Raw genomic sequence first — 20302 nt, 5'->3', positions numbered from 1 at the left:
ATTAGATCACGTCAGGGGGTAGGTGCTATGAACACAACTCAGTACTCGCAAGGCTAATTTTGATCACTTGGTTAAGGTGATGTCTGCTAGGCTTCTGTAGTATACATTACTATTTTTCTTTTCTGTATTCTATCTCTTATAAGTGATCACTAAGTACAGCCCATTCACAAAAGAAAAGGGATTAAGCCCCACTTCCTGAAGGAAAGATATCAGAAAATTTATGGAGATATATTTTAGCCTTAGTGATGAACAAATATTTACAGGGTGAGATAGCTAAAGGTTACATACCTATTTCTCCTTAAAGCTTTGACCACTCATTTTCTTACTCATCAGTGGATCTTGCCCACCTCTATTCTTACTGTCACGTTCTAATGACAATTTTCTACTGCCCCAGAGCTATTTTTGACGTAGGTTTACCTTATTATTTAAAAGGACATTTTTGCTATGGCTTTGTGAAGCTTTCAGAATGACTTTAATCTTAATAATGTTTTTATGAGCTTTTTAAAAAGAATTCATTTCTTTACTGGAAGGGCTATTCTAATTTCATGGCTCTTAATCTTCCCCAAAAGAATGTATTCAATTCAGAAAGCCATAGAGGATCGCTAATGATTGGTATTCTTGATTTATATTTGCAAAAATGTAAACATAATATGAATTAAAAATACTATAGAAGGCTATGAGGTAAATTAGACTTTTTAAAGTTTGGGTTTTTTTTTTTTAAGATTTTTATTTATCTATTTGACAGACAGAGATCACAAATAGGCAGAGAGGCAAGCAGAGAGAGAAGCAGAGAGAAGAAGGGAAGCAGGCTTCCCTCTGAGCAGAGAGCCCAATGTGGGGCTCGATTCCAGAACCCTGGGATCATGACCTGAGCCGAAGGCAGAGGCTTTAACCCACTGAGCCACCCAGGTGCCCCTAAAGTTTGGTTTTTGTTCTAAAAAAAAATTATACTGCGTTAATGATAATCATCACGCCTCACACAACTTCAGTTCTGACTCAAAGGAAAAGTAAGCTTCTCACAAATCCTTGGTGGAACCCAGGTGAAGGTGCCAGGTTGTTTCCCAAACAGCACCTCCCAGCAGCTGAGTTGCAAACCCAGAGTTCTGGCCATATTTAAACCTGCAAAGCCAAGGCAGAAAAATAGTCCTTAGCCCCCCACACTTGGAGCCACGGTTTTGCATATTTCTGATGATTTTTCTGTGGGGAATGGGCAAGCTCAAACTTAGGAAGAATAGACCACATTGCAGGGATCAGGCAGCCTCAAACAAAACTTGAAAAACCCTCGGTGTACCACCACTGCTTTCTGTCAAGTATTCCTCCGCCACAACGCTGCCCGCCGCCAGAACGTGCGGAGGAATACAGACGTCGCAATTCAACACACGATGGCATGTTTAAGTAACACCAGCCCTCTACCTTTAGGGCGCGTTTCTGGCCTTAAAAACGAAGTGGAATTATTTTCTCTTTCTCATCCTGGCTACCCGGGCAATGGTAATGAAACAACCAGTCAGATTATTTTGGTAACTTTTTTGAGCCCCGGCCGTGTGCACGGGGAGAAGGTTAAGGCCGGATGGGAACCGAAGATGCTAAGGTACCTGTGGTTCAGTCGCGATGTGAAACAGGTGGTCACCACTGCCTAGTGTCACCCAAGTGGGTTTTCAGGTCTTTGCTGGTCATATCATCTCTTACAACGCCAAAGATCTCGCCCTGTGTTTAGAGGCCCTGTAGATATCCTGGGCCTTATATAGTGGTGCCCCTACTTGGAGCAGTTCAGGTAAGACTATAAAACCTCAAGAGATGAACAGGTGTTAAACCTGCGAAATGATCGACGGCGGAAAGGCAGGCTGTTGCCGATAGGTCAAGTATATTTATTTATTTATTTATTTTTAAGATTTTACTTATTTCTTTGACACAGAGAGATTACAAGTAGGCCAGAGGCAGGCAGAGAGAGAGAGAGAGAGAGAGAGAAGCAGGCTCCCTGCTGAGCAGAGAGCTGGATGCGGGACTCGATCCCAGGATTCTGGGATCATGACATGAGCTGAAGGCAGAGGCTTAACCCACTGAGCCACCCAGGCGCCCAGGTCAAGTATATTTAATAGGTAAAATATAAATAATAGAGATAGTGCTATGAATTATGCTGGGACTAGAGATGTACACAAATAAGCAATAGACTTATATTCCTTGGCCATTCCTGGGCAAACCGGGATGGCGCAGTCAAGAGAAAGCACTCAACACACAAGGACAGTAGGAAATGGAGCGGGGGCACAGCTGACCTGTAGCGCTCTCAGGGGGCTGTGGGAACCCTGCAGGCATTGGCTTGGCTTCTGACCAGGGTGGTGGTGACAGTGGAAGCTGGCAGTCTGTTCAGGCTGATGTCTCTCTGTGCATAGGGACTTTCTGTGTTCAGGGCCTTCGCCTCTGACCCTGGCACGTTCTTCCAGTCTTGACTCCTTAGCCTCACTACCCTTCTCCTGGTGCAGGTAATTCTAGCGTAGTTTTTTGAGGGAGAGCTGGACCTTCCTCTGTTCTCTTTCCAATCTATTGTTACAGCATAAATTCTGCAGGTTGCTTTTTTCTTGGCCCTCTGCTTATACGTCCCAAAGCCCTTCTAACCAGTCTTTGGCAATTCTAAAGGTTTTGGCTTTCAAACTTATTGTGTGGGCAGGAAAAGCCTATTTTGGCAGTCAAACAATTTTACTTTTTCTGGTATCATCTTAATGTCGCTACTGGTAATGGGGCTATCACTCACCTACAAGGAAGGGCAGACAAAGAAAATTACAGAGGTTAATCATTCAGTGTCTTATCAGTAGTGATACCAGTGTTCTTGATGGGATGCATAAAACTTAACATGTCGAGCCCTGCTTTATGCACTAGCTTATTTAATGCTCCTCATCACTCCATGAGCCATGAGCTGAGGTGAACTCGAATTTGCAGCCAGGGAAAGTCAGGTTTCACTCTTAGAGGAGGGAGAGGAGACAGAATGATACAATAAAAACCCAACTTTGGACTGAAGACTACTGTCAGTTTTGCCTTAATCTTCATGTTTCTCATGTACACAATAAGGAAGTTTATTTTTTAAACCATTCAAGCTCTAAAATATGAAATAGAGGTCTACGGTTCTTACCTAAAACTGGATGGCTAGGGGCGCCTGGGTGGCTCAGTCGGTTAAGCGTCTGACTCTTGGTTTTGGCTCAAGTCATGATCTCTCGATGTTGAGATCAAGCCCTCTGTTGGGCTCCCTGCTCAGTGGGGAGCCTGGTTGAGATTCTTTCCCTCCTTTCCCCTCCCCCTGCTCACTCTCTCTGTCTCTCTCTAAATAAAGAGATAATCTTTTTTAAAAAATAAATAAAATCGGGCTGCCTGGGTGGCTCAGTGGGTTAAAGCCTCTGGCTTCAGCTCAGGTCATGATCTCAGGGTCCTGGGATCGAGCGCCGCATCGGGCTCTCTGCTTGGCAGGGAGCCTGCTTGCCCTTCTCTCTCTGCTGCCTCTCTGCCTACTTGTGATCTCTCTCTCTGTGTCAAATAAATGAATAAAATATTTTAAAAAAATAAAATCATGTAGCTAGGTATATGTTAAAATTTGGAGATTTTCGCAATTGCAAAGGTAATATGGTACAACTATTGCATATTCTTTTTTTTTTTAAGATTTATTTATTTGAGAGAGACAGAGAGATCACAAGTAGGCAGAGAGGCAGGCAGAGTAACAGGTGGAAGCAGGCTCCCTGTGAGCAGAGAGCCCGATGCAGGGCTCGATCCCAGGACCCTGAGACCATGACCTGAGCTGAAGGCAGAGGCTTAACCCACCGAGCAATCCAGGCATCCCAACTATTGCATATTCTTGAGTACCACAGCAGCATCTGGGGCAACATTTTACAATCAGAGAGTCATTATTTACAAAAGTAGCAATATTCTTGTAGTGAGATGATGATAAAAAGATGATTAAAAAACTACTATTTGTTCAGGTCTAACAAGACTGCCAAATCAGTGTGCTCTGAACATATAAAAAGCTTTTTATTTTCAGAACTCTTTGGACTTTCTAATTGTGGAAACTAGAATAGTGGAACTTAAGAGTGAGGCAAAAAATTATATCGTATTACTATGAATATGCCAGATTCGTAGAATTGATGTGTAGAGTGAGACATTGCACAGAATGCGCTTATCACATTACCTGGAAATTTTAAACGCTCAGTAGGACTAATGATTAATCATAATGATGACACATGAAGCAAGTGACCACAACCAGTCAGGTTGCTAATTTTCATGGACATAAATTCCATCTCTCAAATTCCTGGAGTCACTTGAATGAAAGGGACAATATGAAGAACTGTGGAAGTCTTCTTTACAGGCAGTTCCCATACGATAAGAGAAAAGTAATAACAACAATGATGATGATAAAGTATATAGATATATCACACCTCCCAAAAGAATAATCAGCTGAGTATATCCATTGGAAAGCGTAGATCTAAGATCTGACACCAGCTCCATAGATTCCATGTTTTGAGATATGACTAATAGTATCCAACAGTGGTATATCTAGGTAATTTGATTCACTTAGGGTACATATTATCTCTAAAAACCAAATATAGGTTTTTGAAGGCTTACAAACTGGATACTTCTATATAAGATTATAAAGCTTAAATGTAAACTTCATATTTGACCTTTAACAGAATCCTCGAATAATAAAGGATATATGTCTCTTTTAGAAGGCAGAAAGAAGAAAGAGTGTATGTGCATATCTCCCTCCTCACTCCATGCCATTTTAATATTGTCAGCCATAGGCTTTGAAAAGTCATCTTAGTGAAACAAGCTTGTAAACTCAAAAAATGACAATTATTACAAAGTGATGACAATTCAGGGGTAGTTTCCTAAGCTTTGTCATGGATAAAGGCACTGTGGCTTAGCCAGTGATGGAGGAAGGCTAGCTACCTTTACCAAAGCCCACAAAAAGGAGTGGGAGATGTGGATGGACCATCCACTGAAGATGAGGTCAGAGAGTAGGAAAAACCTAGCAGAGGGGGAGTGCTGGCAGCTAGCAGAGGGGAGGATGCTTAAATCACCAAATCTGAACATCACAGTTGATCTGCTATTAAATGGATGCTACGTAAAGGATTTTGAAGCTTCAGAGAGCACATGATATTAGCATGTTGGTAGAGTCTTTAGAGTAAGAATGTTTGTTACATATGGCAGATAGGACACACTCTGGATAAACTTCATCTGATTATGTTACAAGATTAATGACTGAATCTATATATTCTTGAGTGCTTAGCTCAGTGAATCAGAGCAATGGTCAGAAAATATGATTGATGACCCTTCAAAATAAAGGTCACAGATCACAGGTGATCTTCAGACTGGCCAGACTGTAAAGACAGAACATACTTTCATGGTGGTGTTTCTCAGAAACAAAAGAGGAAAGGGCTACTTTCATTCTGATTGAATTTACATTAACATCAATCCAACCACAGAAATATGGAGAGTGAGAAAAACCAGATTATGTTGTTCTCAGAAGCATTCTCTATGAAGGGAGCCAATCCACTAGCATGGGAAAGAAGATTCAGCACAAAGAATATAGTCTTTCTCCTTCCAGATGTTCACCTGGGGTTCCTACTCTTAGCTCTTTCTTCTCTTCACTCACAGCAGTGAGTCTAGGGACTCACTGTTATTACTTCTTCCTCTTTCTCCTTCTTTCTCAATACTTTGATTCTCCAAACATTATGTGTGGCACAAAAGTAGGTAAGTGGATAACAGTGGAGTAGGTCAAGAGGAACTATCCTGCCTCAAGTTTCTCAACGGTAGAGAACAGATGTGATAGAAATTCCAAGGGAGTTTTGACACTCTAATTCACAGATGAAAGGTTCTGAGAATCTCAGTGTGCGTTGTGGCTGTCCTGTCTGAACACGATGGTCTTGATTTCATAGGGGGCGATTACCTTTGCTCTATACAGTGGCCACCAACTGGATCCTTAGTTTCACTCAACTTCTTGGAAAATTCAAGTCACTGTTCATAAAGAGAATGAGAACAGTGAGAAAATGTATCACTTATCCTGGTAACTGAAAAAAACAAACCAAACCCAAACCCAAGACAAAGCTCAAAGACTGTTGGGATGGTAGTTGAGTGAGTTGGTTGCCTTTGAAGATGAAGATGAACACATCTTTACTTTTGCAATTAAAGCAAGAATGTCAGCTACCCAGTGTATGTGGGAACAGTGAGCCAGCTCTAGTAATTTCAGGGATGCTCTTTCAGTAGTTGGCCTTTAAATTCTTGGATCTTTCTGCTGTTTTCACATCTAAGAAAAGATGGCCCGAGATGTGTGCCTTAGAGAACACCAAAACTAGCAATACTTTTGGAATAATACGGGAAGAAAGTAGGCATAATTTCTCTCCTCTTTTCCTTTTTTTTAATGATGAGTCATGTGTCTCAGGTAGATGGGCTTGTATTTACCAAATAAGCATATTTTTCTTTACTTGAGGGTTTTGAATCAGGTCTTAAGTTCAGCAAGTATGCTTCCTTTGAATTCCTCATAAACTTTTTTTTAGGATTTTATTACTTTGAGAGACAGAGAGAGTGATCGAGAGCATGAATGGGGAGAGAGGGAGAAGCAGGCTCTATCCCAGGATCCTGGGATCATGACCTGAGCCCAAAGCAGATGCCTAACTGACTGAGTCACCCAGGTGCCCTCCCACAAACTTTTTTTTTAAAGACTTCTTTTTCAACCATTGTGTTGTATTGATTTACTTGTCTATTCTTTTGCTAACATTGCTCTTTCTTGATTAGTGTAGCTTTATAGTAAGTCTGTAAGTCAGGCAGTATCAGTCCTCCAACTTTGTTTTTTTCCTTCAATATCATGTTGGCTATGCTGGGTCATACATGCTGAAACCGAGGGATAAAAAGTCTATACTTAGATGTGATTTATAAATCATGTCATAGGGACACAAAATAATATCTTAGAGACTTAGAGGATTGATGCCTCCCCTCAGAAAATTTTGAATTACTGTACTTTAGACTCTGAGAGTAAAATAGTTAAAATATCAAAAGGGTAATTTGGATAGTAATGGGTAGACAAGTACAGTGGAAAAATATACCTAAGAACTCTTTAGATGAGAAAAGTCATATGATTCATTTCCTCAAAGATAAATAACACAGAGATACATAGATAGATAGATAGATAGATAGATAGATATTGATAGAAAGATGGGTAGACACACAGATATGAAGAACATATGTTCTAAATGGAAAAAAGTAATAACATTTAAAAAACATATTGGACACAACCATCGTGTCTTACATTATTTCTAGTTATTCAAATCGCTCAAAGAGTTATACAGTATTGTTTTCCTTCACACTTGAGTCTCAGAGATGTGAAATCATTTGTCCAAAACTCGGATTCAAATAAGTCCTTACCTGACTCCAAAGCTCACCTTCTTTCCATTATGTTTTATATCATAGTTTTTGTGTTTTATCAAATAAAGAAAAGTTTTCACTAAATTTTTGTGTTTTGTTTAATAGCTCACTATATACGTCCAGCCACGGCAAAAGCACACAGCTGAGTATGCTGCAAATGTAACTAAAATTGTGTTTGATTATTTTGAAGAATACTTTGCTATGCCTTATGCTCTTCCTAAATTAGGTGAGACTCGTTTTTTATTTTCTTATTTTTAATATGCCTTTGTTTTTACCTAAGTCAAACCATTTCCTCAAGTTTTCTCATTCTTAGTTAATAGTCACCCCTTAGTCTCTTTATTATATGCCCAAATATGTGTCTAATATTTACTAGATGCTGAAAGATGCACTTTGGATTCCTCCAAGAATAATGTCCATATTTACTCTGGTCGTACCTGATAAATGCATAGAATTTTACTTGCAAATAAAGACTAATGTGCAAAACTGCAGGTGTTGATAATAATGGAGCCAGAAATAGTAACCTAGATTCCTTGATTTCAAAATCATGACCCTTTGTATAGCTTGCATTGCCTCCCTGCCATCAGTGAGTTGATAACTGTTAAGGATAAATGATGCTATAGGAGTCCCATGTGCTTCTAGTCTTTCCATTGTACAAGACTAATTCTAGATTCTCCAGCAGTTAAAATGAAACACTGATACTCCTTCCATAAATATTTTTTTCTAACTGGGGGGAGAGGGGGCATGTTTTCTTTTTAAAATAAAATTAGGGCTATAATCAAAATGGTGTAGATATGATACTTCTACCCACAGTAGAAGTGCTTTATTAGTAATTTTGAGTGATATTAACAAAGACTTTAAATGAACCACCCATATAGATATTTGTAGGGATAAAATGAAGACGACAAGGAAGCAATCAACCCAAAACTGATTTCTTTATTTCTGTGTATGCCTCTACTTTAATAAACTATCAATGCAAAGTGACTGGGAATGCCAGATTCTCTACGTGGGGGTAGCTGTTGCTCTGGGCAACTTTGCAGATGCTCCATTTTTCTCTTCAATGGCATCAGCTCTCAAATATTAGAGAAAGAGATGGGAAGAGAAGCAACTGTTCATCAACATCAGAATAATATTTAATAAAATGTTAAGCACATTAATTTAAAAGTCTCTTTTCTCTTTATCTTACTTGAACCACCCAGGATAAGGTAGGCAGTGGAACTCTCACAAATTTATTTCTCTGTTCCCCTTTTCTCTTTCCCCCATACACCTTCTTCTTTATACTTTTAAATGCATTTTCAATCCTTACTGAGTTGACTCTGTCTTAGACTTTCTGTACAGTTGACTTCTGCATTTATTACACTCCCCACTTATTAAATACAATGGAGTTAATTAATTTTAATGTCAATACTCACTAGAGAAATGAGGTCACAAAGAAGTCCATCCTTTCAAGGATTAGGTAAAAATTACACTCCATAATATTATAGAAAATAATGGCCCTTGCGGGGAATACTCCACCTTTTAAGTGGGATTCTTGTGACAAAATAACCGAACCTAAGAATGAAAATAACACAGAAAGGAAACCACTGCTGTAATCTTGACTTTTATTTAAGATCTATCCACTTTTTGTTCTTTTATAAAAAGCTTTAAGAATCTTTATGGTAACCAGAAAGGACCTTTGCTTGTCTATTAGATAAAAATTTAATTTATTTTTATTTACATGCCTCATTTAATCATATAAGTAATAATATGGGGTGCCTGAGGGGCTCAGTTGGTTAAGCATCTGATTCATGACCTCAGCTCGGGCCTTGATATCAGGCTTGTGAGTTCCAGTCCTGCACTGGGCTCCACACTGGGCGTAAAGCCTACTTTAAAAAAATCATGTGTAGTAATAAAGAAATTACATTTTTATCATAGTTCATTAGTTGAAGAATCTGTATTTTGTCCACTAATCAAGCTCAACATTTTCTGTTTGGGATTTAACTCAGAACTGACAGGCACTGCCTCTTCCTGTCTGATGTTTTATCAAAGATTATAGGCTCAAGAAAAAATAAAGAATAGAAATTCCTGGTAGTATTCAACATTTTAGGTCTGGAAGAGAGTTTAGAAAGAACATATTCTATTTCATGTTGATCCAACTTATTTAATGCATGCAAATGACTGGTAACCAGTAAAGAATTGGGTTGATCTCAAATTGTACAGAAATAGCGGAAAAGTGAATTTGATATTCTTTAATATTCTGCATCCTTGGATAGAAATATATTTCTGTGCACTGGGAAACAGTGTACCTCTAAGTCTTCATTTGAAAATGGCACTTCCTTATTCCTCACAGCTTATCCTCAAAAACAGATGCTTTCTGTCACCTAAGTAAAACTCTTAAAAAAACAGCCCCAAAACAGCTAATAAAAAAGAAGTACAGAGAGAAACAAAAGATGTAAAATTATAGAGAACTGAAAAGAGTATTGCCATTAGTATCCTTTGAAAACTAAAAGACACATTGATATCTGGGGCTAACAGGAAAAGTTCCATGGAAAGTCTGAGTGCATGGAGGCTGAAAAGTTCATACAAATAGATGATTGTTTTTTACTCTAAGAAATTATTTTTAGCCTTTTGAAAAAGCATTTGTGCACAGAACTTAATTTAGTAAGAAATGTTATAAACAAATTCAAAGAAGTATTTCTCATAGGATTGTTTCTTTCTCCATAGATAAAATCGCTATTCCAGATTTTGGCACTGGGGCCATGGAGAACTGGGGTCTCATCACTTACAGAGAAACAAACTTGCTTTATGACCCCCAGGAATCAGCCTCGTCAAACCAGCAGAGGGTGGCCAGTGTGGTTGCCCATGAACTTGTGCATCAGGTATAGAATCTTCGTATCAAATTAGCTTGTTTTATTTTAAAAGTGGCTTAAGACAATAGGAATGATTGAGATTAATAATAACTTAGCAAATAAAACACAGCCAATCAGACAATCTTGCCTGTTTTCTTAGTGCTAGCAAATATCTTACCATGAAAACCTTTTAAGACACATTGTTTTGCCTTTAGTAAATACGCACTTCAATTTGACTATAAATAGGCCCAGTAATAATACCTAAATAAAGGCAATAAACTAAGGAGAATTTAAGATCATTTAAAAATCAGGAGGAATAGAAAAAAAAAAAAAAGCAAGCAGGAAACAAATGCTAATTAAGTATAATGCCTGCCGCTTCTCTATCCAGTGACATTTACATGGAAAAATAAACGTATTGCAAATTTCTAGGCCTCTCTACCACAAGCATAATAATTTAACTGTCTCTTTATTGCTTATAATTTCAGTGGTTTGGAAATACTGTGACCATGGAATGGTGGGAAGACTTGTGGCTAAATGAAGGATTTGCTTCCTTCTTTGAGTTCCTCGGAGTAACCCAAGCAGAAAAAGATTGGCAAATGGTGAGCCCGAAACACATAAGCTCTCAATATCTAATGGCCTCATGCAAAGTGAATGAAACCTTCACACCATGACAGTGTTCCTGGGTCAGGGGCCTGGTGCAGTGGTGAACTGGGAATTCCCTTCTGAGTACAGAGTGGAGTCAGTTCGTTCCACTGAACTATAACTTGTTGAGGGCCAATGCCCAGGCCTTGGAGGGCAACTGACCACCCCAATCTGAGGATGTCCTGGACAGAGTCTCTCAATAACACGTGCCAAAGCAGGAAAACAAAATAGTGAGCTCAGACAACACAGCTCTGTATTTAAGTTCTGCAGTGTTAATCCTTTGAAAAATCGAAGTCTAATTTTGCAAAGGACTTACCTTCCAGAGGTTGTTGGAATAGTGTGATAAAGAGAGAAGAGCATAAACTGAGTGTTATAGGGGATGTGACCTTGAGCCAGTGACATATCCTGAGTCAGTCCTCTCCTCTATGAAAGAAGAACATTGTTCTCTATCCTGTAAGCTTAAAAGCTCCAAAAAAGATGTGTAATTACTGTGTCATCCTACCGGGTGTCCCTGAGGGGCCTGGAACAAAGACATCTGTGAACCCTAAAGGTTTTTTTTTTTTTTCCTGAAAAGCTTAATCTGTTTTTATTGATATTTAGATGGTGTAAGTGCTCTTATCTGTTTGTATACGTGAAAGTAGAAGTGTGTTGCTGTGTGACAGTAGGAATTACAGGTCTTGTAATGTACAGACTATTGCCCTCTACTGGAAAAAATAAAAACACACCCTTATATGCCTAAAGCCCCTTGGCCCCTTCCCATAACTTACTTTAAAAAGTAAGAAACTTAATTTACAATAATTCCTGCTTAAAACTTTAATCTACATCAGGATGTGTCAACCATGGAAATATTGACTTTTGTGCCAGATAATTTGGGAGTGGTTTACAATTGTGGGGGTTGTCCTGTGCATTTTAGGAAATTAAGGGTTATTCTTGGCCCATATATGCTAGATGCAAGCAACCCTCCCTGCCCAGTTGTAAAATCAAAAATGTGTCCAGGTATTTCCAGCTGACTCCTGGGGGAAAACTTTTTCCTCACTGAGAATCACTCATATATGTTGAAAATTGTTGATTTTGTAGTTTGTTGAAATTAAACTGTATAAATGAAAAATTATATTGTTCCTTATTTTCTATAAAGTAACCTGAGGCCCTTCTTATTGCAAGATATTATAAGAAATTATAACATTTTAATACTGTTGTATTATATATAAGATAATTAACATTTTAATATTCTAATTCAGTATTTCAAAACACCAATTAAATTTCAGAAGAATTTAGTATAAAGTCCTTTTTTAAAAACTTATGTATTTATTTGAGAGAGAGAGAGAGAGCGTGCGCAGTGGGGCGGGGCAAGGAAGAAGGAGAGAGAGAGAATATCTGCTTGAGCACAGAGCCCGACAAAGGGCTTGATTCCACGACACTGAGATCATGACCAGAGTTGAAATCAAGAGTCAGATGCTTAACTGACTGAGCCACCCAGGTGCCCCAAGTATGCAGTTCTTAAATTAAATTTAATCACATCGTCCATCCCAACCATTCTTCCATCCATTCGTCCATACAACCATTTTTTTATACATTTATTTAATCTTCTGTGTTCAGTGAACACTACAGAGGATCCCAAACAGAAGAAAACACATTTCTTGCCTTCAAGGAGTTCCCAGTTAAGGTTCTGGTGGGTGGAGGGGAAGAGATAAACACAGACAGATGGTAAGAAAGGCTGATAAATACCACAACAGTGGAGCCTCATTTCATAGTGAAAAAGCTGATGCCCAGAAAGGGAATAAAACTTTCCAGTCTCACATAGACAATTGGTAGCACTACCAAAACCATTGTCAAATTTCCTGACACGGAGAACTGAATTCTTTCTACTTAACTTAAGCCTTTTAGGTTTAACAAAATTTAAAATCCAAGTGAAAATTACCTTGATTGGTGGTCATTGCTTGAAAATAGTGCCTTGCCTATTATAAATGGGAATAGCAAAATTGGAAAATGTAAATATAGCTCGCTCTTCTTTGGGGAATGTTTTTAATTAAGTAAGACCATAAATCTTGACTTTTTTTTAAATAGTGATTTAACAGAATGAGATTTCAGAATCTAATTGATTAAAAATCAAAATAATAATAGCAGCTAATGTGTTAGGTTTCACTCTGCCAGTTACTATGCCAAATGCATAGCATGCATTGTCATTGAATTCTCTAACAATTCCAAAAAGCATAAGCCATTATCATCCCTATTTGATGGGTTAGAGACCTTAAACTTACATACCTAGAAAATGGAAAAACTGAACTATAAACCATGAAAGTCTGACTATAGGGCTAGACCTCTCAACCATTCTGTTTTACTGAGAAAACATAGCATTGGGGTGAGAAGACGATTATTAGAACTAAAGCAAGAACTAATATTTTCTTTGAGTAAGTATGAATCATCCAAATTCTAATAATTAGTTGACAAAAAAAAAATCCTGAACACCAATTTTTGGTCAACATGCATCCTGTCTTAATTCTGGGAACAAATCTGTGAAGTGATATTATTCCCATTGCATGGTTACGGAAATAGGGCTTGAAAAGTGTGGCACATGTCTTAAAGTCACACTGAAGTAGCAGAAACAGAATTCACAGATGCTTGTGTCTTCTTGTCCCATCATATAGGGTTGAAGTCAAAGAAATTACAATAGAAGGAGAGAATGGAATCAGTATAGATCAATAAGGGTAAAATATGATTAATTCGAACACCTAATCCTTGTCTTAAGTAATTTGAGTCATTTATATTTATTTTCCCCCAAGTGATATATAAATGATATTTTGAAATATAAGCCAGTATAAAGGAAGTGCTGTCTTTTTTTTGGTTCATTCTGTTCTTTCAGAGAGACCAGATGTTACTTGAAGATGTATTACCTGTGCAGGAAGATGATTCTTTGATGTCTTCACACCCAATTGTTGTCACCGTGACAACTCCTGCTGAAATAACATCTGTTTTTGATGGAATATCCTATAGCAAGGTAGGGAAAATATGACATTGTTGTGAACATCTTCCTGTTTTGTGACTTTTAGTAAATGCTAAAAATGGAAAGAATGGTGAGACTATGCTAATGGGCTCTAGGAAACAGTGTAGAGCTTATTCTGGTTGCTGAATATTCAACAGTTTGTACTTTTCAGTCAAACTGATCAATGCTGGTCATTGTCACAGGATTTTGAATCAGATTTTTAAAAATTTCTCCTTTCACTTTTGTTTATAACCTCTTTCATTCTAACTGAACATTTACATTTCAAGCTTCAAGTTTAAAATTATTTTATTTGACTTTTTAAGGGCAATTAATCTTCTTCTGCTATGTGGTCTTTGGTGCCATATACGTGGATACCTTTTCTAACAGAAGCCTTTAGGGAAGGCAGTAAGAAGTTAAACCCAACTCAGTTTGAAGAAATGACGAAATGACATTTAATCATTTTTATATCATACAAAGATGACTTTATGAGCATGCTGTAGATGGGGCATTTTTATCCATGAACATGGTCTGCAAAGCTACTGTAGATCTATAGTGACCCACTTTCTCCCACAGCTTTTCCTATAGATCCTCTTCCAAACAACTTCATGCCTGCATGCAGTATAATTTAGTCATTTTGCTTTTGCTGCTCATGGCTTACCCACTATGCTAGGTGGCTCAAAGGCTGCTGAAAATGAATCCATTTTCTTATTCTGGGTAATACCTAAAATTTTTTTATTTGAAACAAAATATTATAATTATTAAAATAAATGCAAGATAAAATGGCTTGAGTGAAAAAAGCCTTCTATGTCTTACCATTTCAAAGTTAAACATCATATTATTGGCTTTCTGTGTCATTATTCCCATGGCATCTTTTTAGGCTTCCTTTATTCATTTTTGTCTCACATCACCAATAATTCTTTCCTCTGTTAAAATGGACACTTCTAATCCACTTATAGTATGTTGTAATAACTCACACGGGGACACTTATATTTTATTAAATCAGTTTCTTTGAGTCAGAGATATTCCATGGGTTTAAGGTATTAGGTCATAAATAAATAAATGTTCTAAGTCTTTAGCCTTCTAGTAGGTACAAAAATAATGTATACTTAAATGACAGTAAAAATTGCTCCCTTACTAGGGAAGAACATGTTTTTCTGGCAAGTTATTTGAAAATTGATTTAAAAGTGTATAAATAGTGAATTTTAGTATTAATCTTATAACATATGCAGGGAAAGTTGAGAGCAGAGGAGTTCCTCAGATTCTTCAGATAAAATAAAACCAAATGAGATAAAACTACTTTTGAAGAGGATTTTAGGCATTTAATGATATATCTAACTGTATTAAATAAACTATTTGACCAGATAATTCCTCAACTAACTATTTCCACTAAATGTAATCTTTTTGAAGTATTGAAATATACTTTAAGAAGTAAGCAGAATTTTATCGTGGAATTACTTTACTTAGTCCCTGAAAAATAGGAGTTTTCTAAGTGTTCTAACGTTTCTCTTTGATTAGAAAAGCCCCATCTGCTGGTTCATCTGGTGAAGTGCAGTGATTATTTAAACCTTAAGTCACTGAAATGATGGCCACTGTATCAATTTCTCTTTACCTTTTAGTTATTTTAGAGGCGGAGATATAGGAGGTGGCCAAATCACATTTTTTATCCTAAAACTATGGAGTTATGGCCAAGTGACTTAGTACGGTCATCTTGAATAATCTCACAAATAAGATATTGCAATACTGGTCACAATTGCGACCCCCGGTGTTTGTTTCCTGCCTATCCTTTACTAGTTCAGCCTGCCATTCTTTTATACCATAGGGAGCGTCCATTCTGAGAATGCTTGAAGACTGGATGACACCAGAGAAATTTCAAAAAGGATGTCAGGTGTGATTTATTACTTTTAATATTATTAAACGTAAGCTACACTGATCAATGGCTGATGGGTGACAATATGTGATTAATTAAGGACAACCCCCTTTTTACTTTTTCTCTCCTTAGGAGAGATTAAATAGCAAAACATGAGAAGGTGACTTCACACCCAGCTAAGTGCCTACACCGTCTCTGTAATTACCATTCAGCAGAAATTTCATGGAGAGGGTGCCTGGGTGGCTCAGTGGGTTAAGCCACTGCCTTCACCCTGGTCATGATCTCAGGGTCCTGGGATCGAGTTCCACATTGGGATTTCTGCTCAGCAGGGAGCCTGCTTCCCTCTCTCTCTCTGCCTACTTGTGATCTTTCTCTGTCAAATAAATAAAAAATCTTAAAAAAAAAAAAGAAATTTCATGGAGAAGTTGAATAGACTTCTTAGTTATTTTAGATACCCTTTACACACATATTAGCTCAGTCTGCCATAATAAATACCATCAACCCGGTCATTTAAACAACGGAAATGTATTTTCTTACGGTTCCAGGGGCTAAGAAGTCTATGACCACATCCCCACAGATTCGTGTCTCTGTCTCAGGGAGACAGAGGGCTGTCTCCCTGCCTTGTAGGTGGCTGCCTCTTCGCTCTGTTCCAGAGTGAGCAAGAGACAGAGCTCTTATCAGTGCCTCTTATCAGACAGACTTCAATCCCGATGAGGGTCCCACCCTCATGACTTCACGTAAACCAGAGGCTGCAAACACCATCACCTTGGAGATTAGAGCTTCCATGTCTGAATTTCAGGGAACACAATTCGGTCCATGGCTACATGACTTAAGAACTTAAACATATGTATGAAAGTCTTCCCTTCCAGTTTGTAAAAGGATTTTTTCCCTTTTGGATTTTAAAAAATGGCAAATATACACATTCCTATTATGATGGGGTCAACAGTGAATAAAGAGGGCCTGCTTCCTTTTGGAAACAGAAATGATAATAAATTTTCAAAAGCATTTCACACGTCCCACTTAAGCTGATTACTCCAGGGGATATTTCAGTTTCAATTTCATTTTTCTAGCAAAACCTAAGCCAACTCACTCGGGCTTTTTTCTTTTTTTACACTAAAGGAAGTATTTTTTTTTATTTTTTAATTTTTTGCATATTAAAATTCTAATTTATTTTTCAAATGTAAATGGAAACACTAGAAGTCTCAGGTATTTTTAGTATACTGGAAAAGGTGCATTCAAGTCCTTTTGACATTTTTCTTTTTTTAAAATTTAATTTAATTTTTGTGTGTGTTCTAAAATTCATTGTTTATTAATTGTCAGTGTTGCTACAATCTGTCCCAGCAATGGTCCTGTCTGCAGGTTGGTGCCATTGCCACCTAGAGATGGAATAGTCTTCCTACTTTTTCCCTTCCATCTCTGTCCTCTCTGCTGTGATGCCCCAGGTAGTCTGGCAGAGCAGTGGTGATGGCAGCCAGTCCAGAAAGCAGAAAACAGGTCAGAGCAGCACCCCGCCCACTTTCCCAAAGAATGCTAGTACTTCTTTTCAATGTGATTCCCCAGGACAATGCCTGTTCCCCATTCCTTCAAGTCTTCTTATGTGACATCCAGCAGTCTCTGGGCTCCCCCAAAAGGAAACAGTCCCTTCCTACCCAATGCTAAAATTTCTAGGTGACTATGAAAGTAAGAAATAAGACCAGGACTTGGGAAATATTCAAGAAGTATATCCATACATTTTACTCCTTTTGTCCATTAATCAAAAATTCCGTGTGGACACTGGCAGAAAGGAAAAAGCTATGTGCTTGTTCTTACGTGCGCATTAGAACATCTTGTAACTTTCCCCTCAAATTCAAACACATATTTCATCATGTCTTCTCTCACAGTGAGCACCTTCAGTGAGGAACTCGATCTTCTATACCTTTGCATTATATTCCAGTATCTAGTAGAATGCAATATGCATGTTAGGCAATCCAAAAAGTGTTTCTGGAGTGAATGAATGGTCTATAATAAATGTTATAAAATATAGAAAGAAACAAAGACAATTCTTTTTTGAAAATTCCATTTGCATAGTGTTCATTATAAATGAAACTGATCAGTAACACATTCTTAGAATTTTCAAAACTGACTTCAAATTAAATGATTTTTGTGGTAACTTCTAGGGATGTACGAACAGAGTCCTTAAAAGTGAATAGCTATGCTAATAATTCAGAAATACTCCCGTGTTTCTGTTAGCCCAATATCTATGGTATAATTAATTAAAAAGACACTAATGGTCTAAAACTAATATTTCTCAAGTGAAAACTGTCTTCCTCCACCCTATGACTATAGATGAAGCTAGAAACTGAACTAGAATGAACAGGTATTAATGTTTTTCACGCCATCATAGTGCTGTGGAATAAATTTACCAAAACAACAACACCAACAACAAAAACAACACCCACTAAAACCCTCTCTTGTCCCCTACAATCTTCAATCACTAGCTCATATCCGAAAATAGTATAAGCCACGCTCAATTGCTCTCAAACCAATTGGAACATTCCTTTCCTTCATTCGAGTATCCGAATAGTATCTCTCCTTGAGTTATCATCATGTTATGATTGCTGCCTCTAAGTCCCACAATCTGTGACACCGTTCAAAAATTTTCCCTTGCAAATACTAACTTTCTGTCCAAAGTGACTCTTCATGAGCTAACTTGGTGTAGCAGGAAATCTGGAGATGGCCAGCTCTCTGTTCTCTTTCATGCTCATCCCCTTCCCCCAAACTCCATCTCAGACAACAAAGCAGGTTCAGAGTGCAGGGAGATAGGGCAAAACCATCACCTGGAAAATCTTTAGGGCTGTGCTTGTGCATAAAAAATCATACTAGAGGGTGCCTGGGTGGCTCAGTGGGTTAAGCCTCTGCCTTCAGCTCAGGTCATGGTCTCAGGGTCCTGGGATCAAGCCTCACATCCCGTTCTCTGCTCATCAGGGAACCTGCCCCCCCCCACCCCACCCGCTGCCTGCCTCTCTGCCACTTGTGATCTCTCTCTCTCTGTCAAATAAATAAATAAAATCTTAAAAAAATCATACTAGAAAATGGGGCATTCATAATAGTACATGGTCATGAAATCAAGCTGAGAAACGTATCCATCCTTTCTTTTTCTCCTAGTATCAGCAGTATCCCTGATAGGACAGAAATGGCTCAGCTAGAACATGCGCCTTTCCCTTCCTGGGACACTAGTAACAGAAAGAAGACTCCTTTCCTTTTGTGCTTACCGTCCCAATACCAACTAATGAGGGACCATTATTGGGGGGACCTAGGTCACCATAAAATTTTGAGTAGAATGACTGCATTGTGATCATTCGAAGTGAAGAAAGAAATTTCTTAATAGAGACTATTCAGAAGTGCACTAATCTAGACAAAATAAAATTGATGTCTTTTAATATATTGTTTATATAAATATCCATGTAGCCTGTACTTCAGGAGAAGCAAGAAACTACAGTTTAAAAAGCACTAATAATAACACCACCACAGAAACCTGCAGAGAGTTATCCAGGAGTCGGAATTCGTTCAAGGTTACCACAGGAAACTCTCTTCACCCCTCTAGGCACCAGTTTCCTATACCCCTAAAAAGGTGACAGTTGCATTAAATAGTATTTAAAATTCCTTCTAGTTCCCAGATTGCGTGTTCTAAGCTTAAGGCATTGTGAGTATACAAGTAAACTTCTCTACATTAATATTAAGATGCCACTACTTACTAGAAAGAATCATTAATGGGTAGTTATGGTAATAAGTAATTATTACTCTTGTAAGTATACCATTATTTTATTTAGAATAAATGATTTGTGCAAGCTCTGGAACAAATACCTAAAATTGACTATTGAGTATATGCCTTTCATGTCGTCTCCTTTCCTCTGCCTGCCCTCCAGTGGTAGTGCTGAGCAGTGAACTCACCGAAAGAACAAATACGAAGGTGGCTTTCCAAACTAGTCTCAACCCTCATCCAGGCTTCTTGGAGCAGTACTGTTAATATTGTTTTATCTCTCTGTGCCTGAAAAGAAAGCAATTTAGAGGCTAATGTGACTAAGGCACAGTGACTCCTGAAAATTATAGCAACTTAGAGTGAAAATGTCTGGTGCAAAGTCAACCACTGGTTATTTTCTTTGAAGCTCAAGGAACACTTAAGAAGGTTCATTTCTATCAAAGATGTCCATATTTTAAATGGGACAATTCTTTGAGAACAACAAAGGCATGATATGGCAGGAACTTTGCATGGTTTCCTGGAGAACCACAGTTATGAGAGTAGGAGAAAACTGGGCATTTTCTTTAGGGACACCCCACATTATTTCTGAAGACTCATATACAGAGATATTGTGAACAGAATGGCCAAAGGGGAGACACTTCTAGTTTAGAAATTCATATTTTAAAAATAATTGAAGAGTGAAGACATTCTTTAAAGAGAATAATTTCCCCAATTTATTCGTGATCATGATCATCATTATCATTCTGATTATTCAAAACATCATATATCCATTTCTTCAAAGCTGGGGTCTACTGACTGCTACCTGTAGGCCAAATCTCACCCACCACCCATTTTTTGTAAGGTCTGCACTTACA

General features: G+C 38.0%; 1 protein-coding gene across 1 annotated transcript in view; it reads left to right on the top strand.

Moving 5' to 3' along the window:
* The window catches only part of LOC123931857 (glutamyl aminopeptidase), an 88052-nt gene that overhangs the window by 25235 nt on the left and 42515 nt on the right, over positions 1-20302 (top strand). The window contains exons 4-8 of the mRNA XM_045989486.1: positions 7501-7621; positions 10096-10250; positions 10706-10819; positions 13723-13857; positions 15662-15727. Of these exons, the coding sequence (XP_045845442.1) occupies positions 7501-7621; positions 10096-10250; positions 10706-10819; positions 13723-13857; positions 15662-15727 (591 nt within the window). The remainder of the gene's footprint in view (positions 1-7500; positions 7622-10095; positions 10251-10705; positions 10820-13722; positions 13858-15661; positions 15728-20302) is intronic.

This window comes from Meles meles, chromosome 2 (assembly GCF_922984935.1).
Source record: "Meles meles chromosome 2, mMelMel3.1 paternal haplotype, whole genome shotgun sequence".
Lineage (NCBI taxonomy): Eukaryota > Metazoa > Chordata > Mammalia > Carnivora > Mustelidae > Meles > Meles meles.
This window is presented reverse-complemented; position numbering and strand designations above follow the sequence as displayed.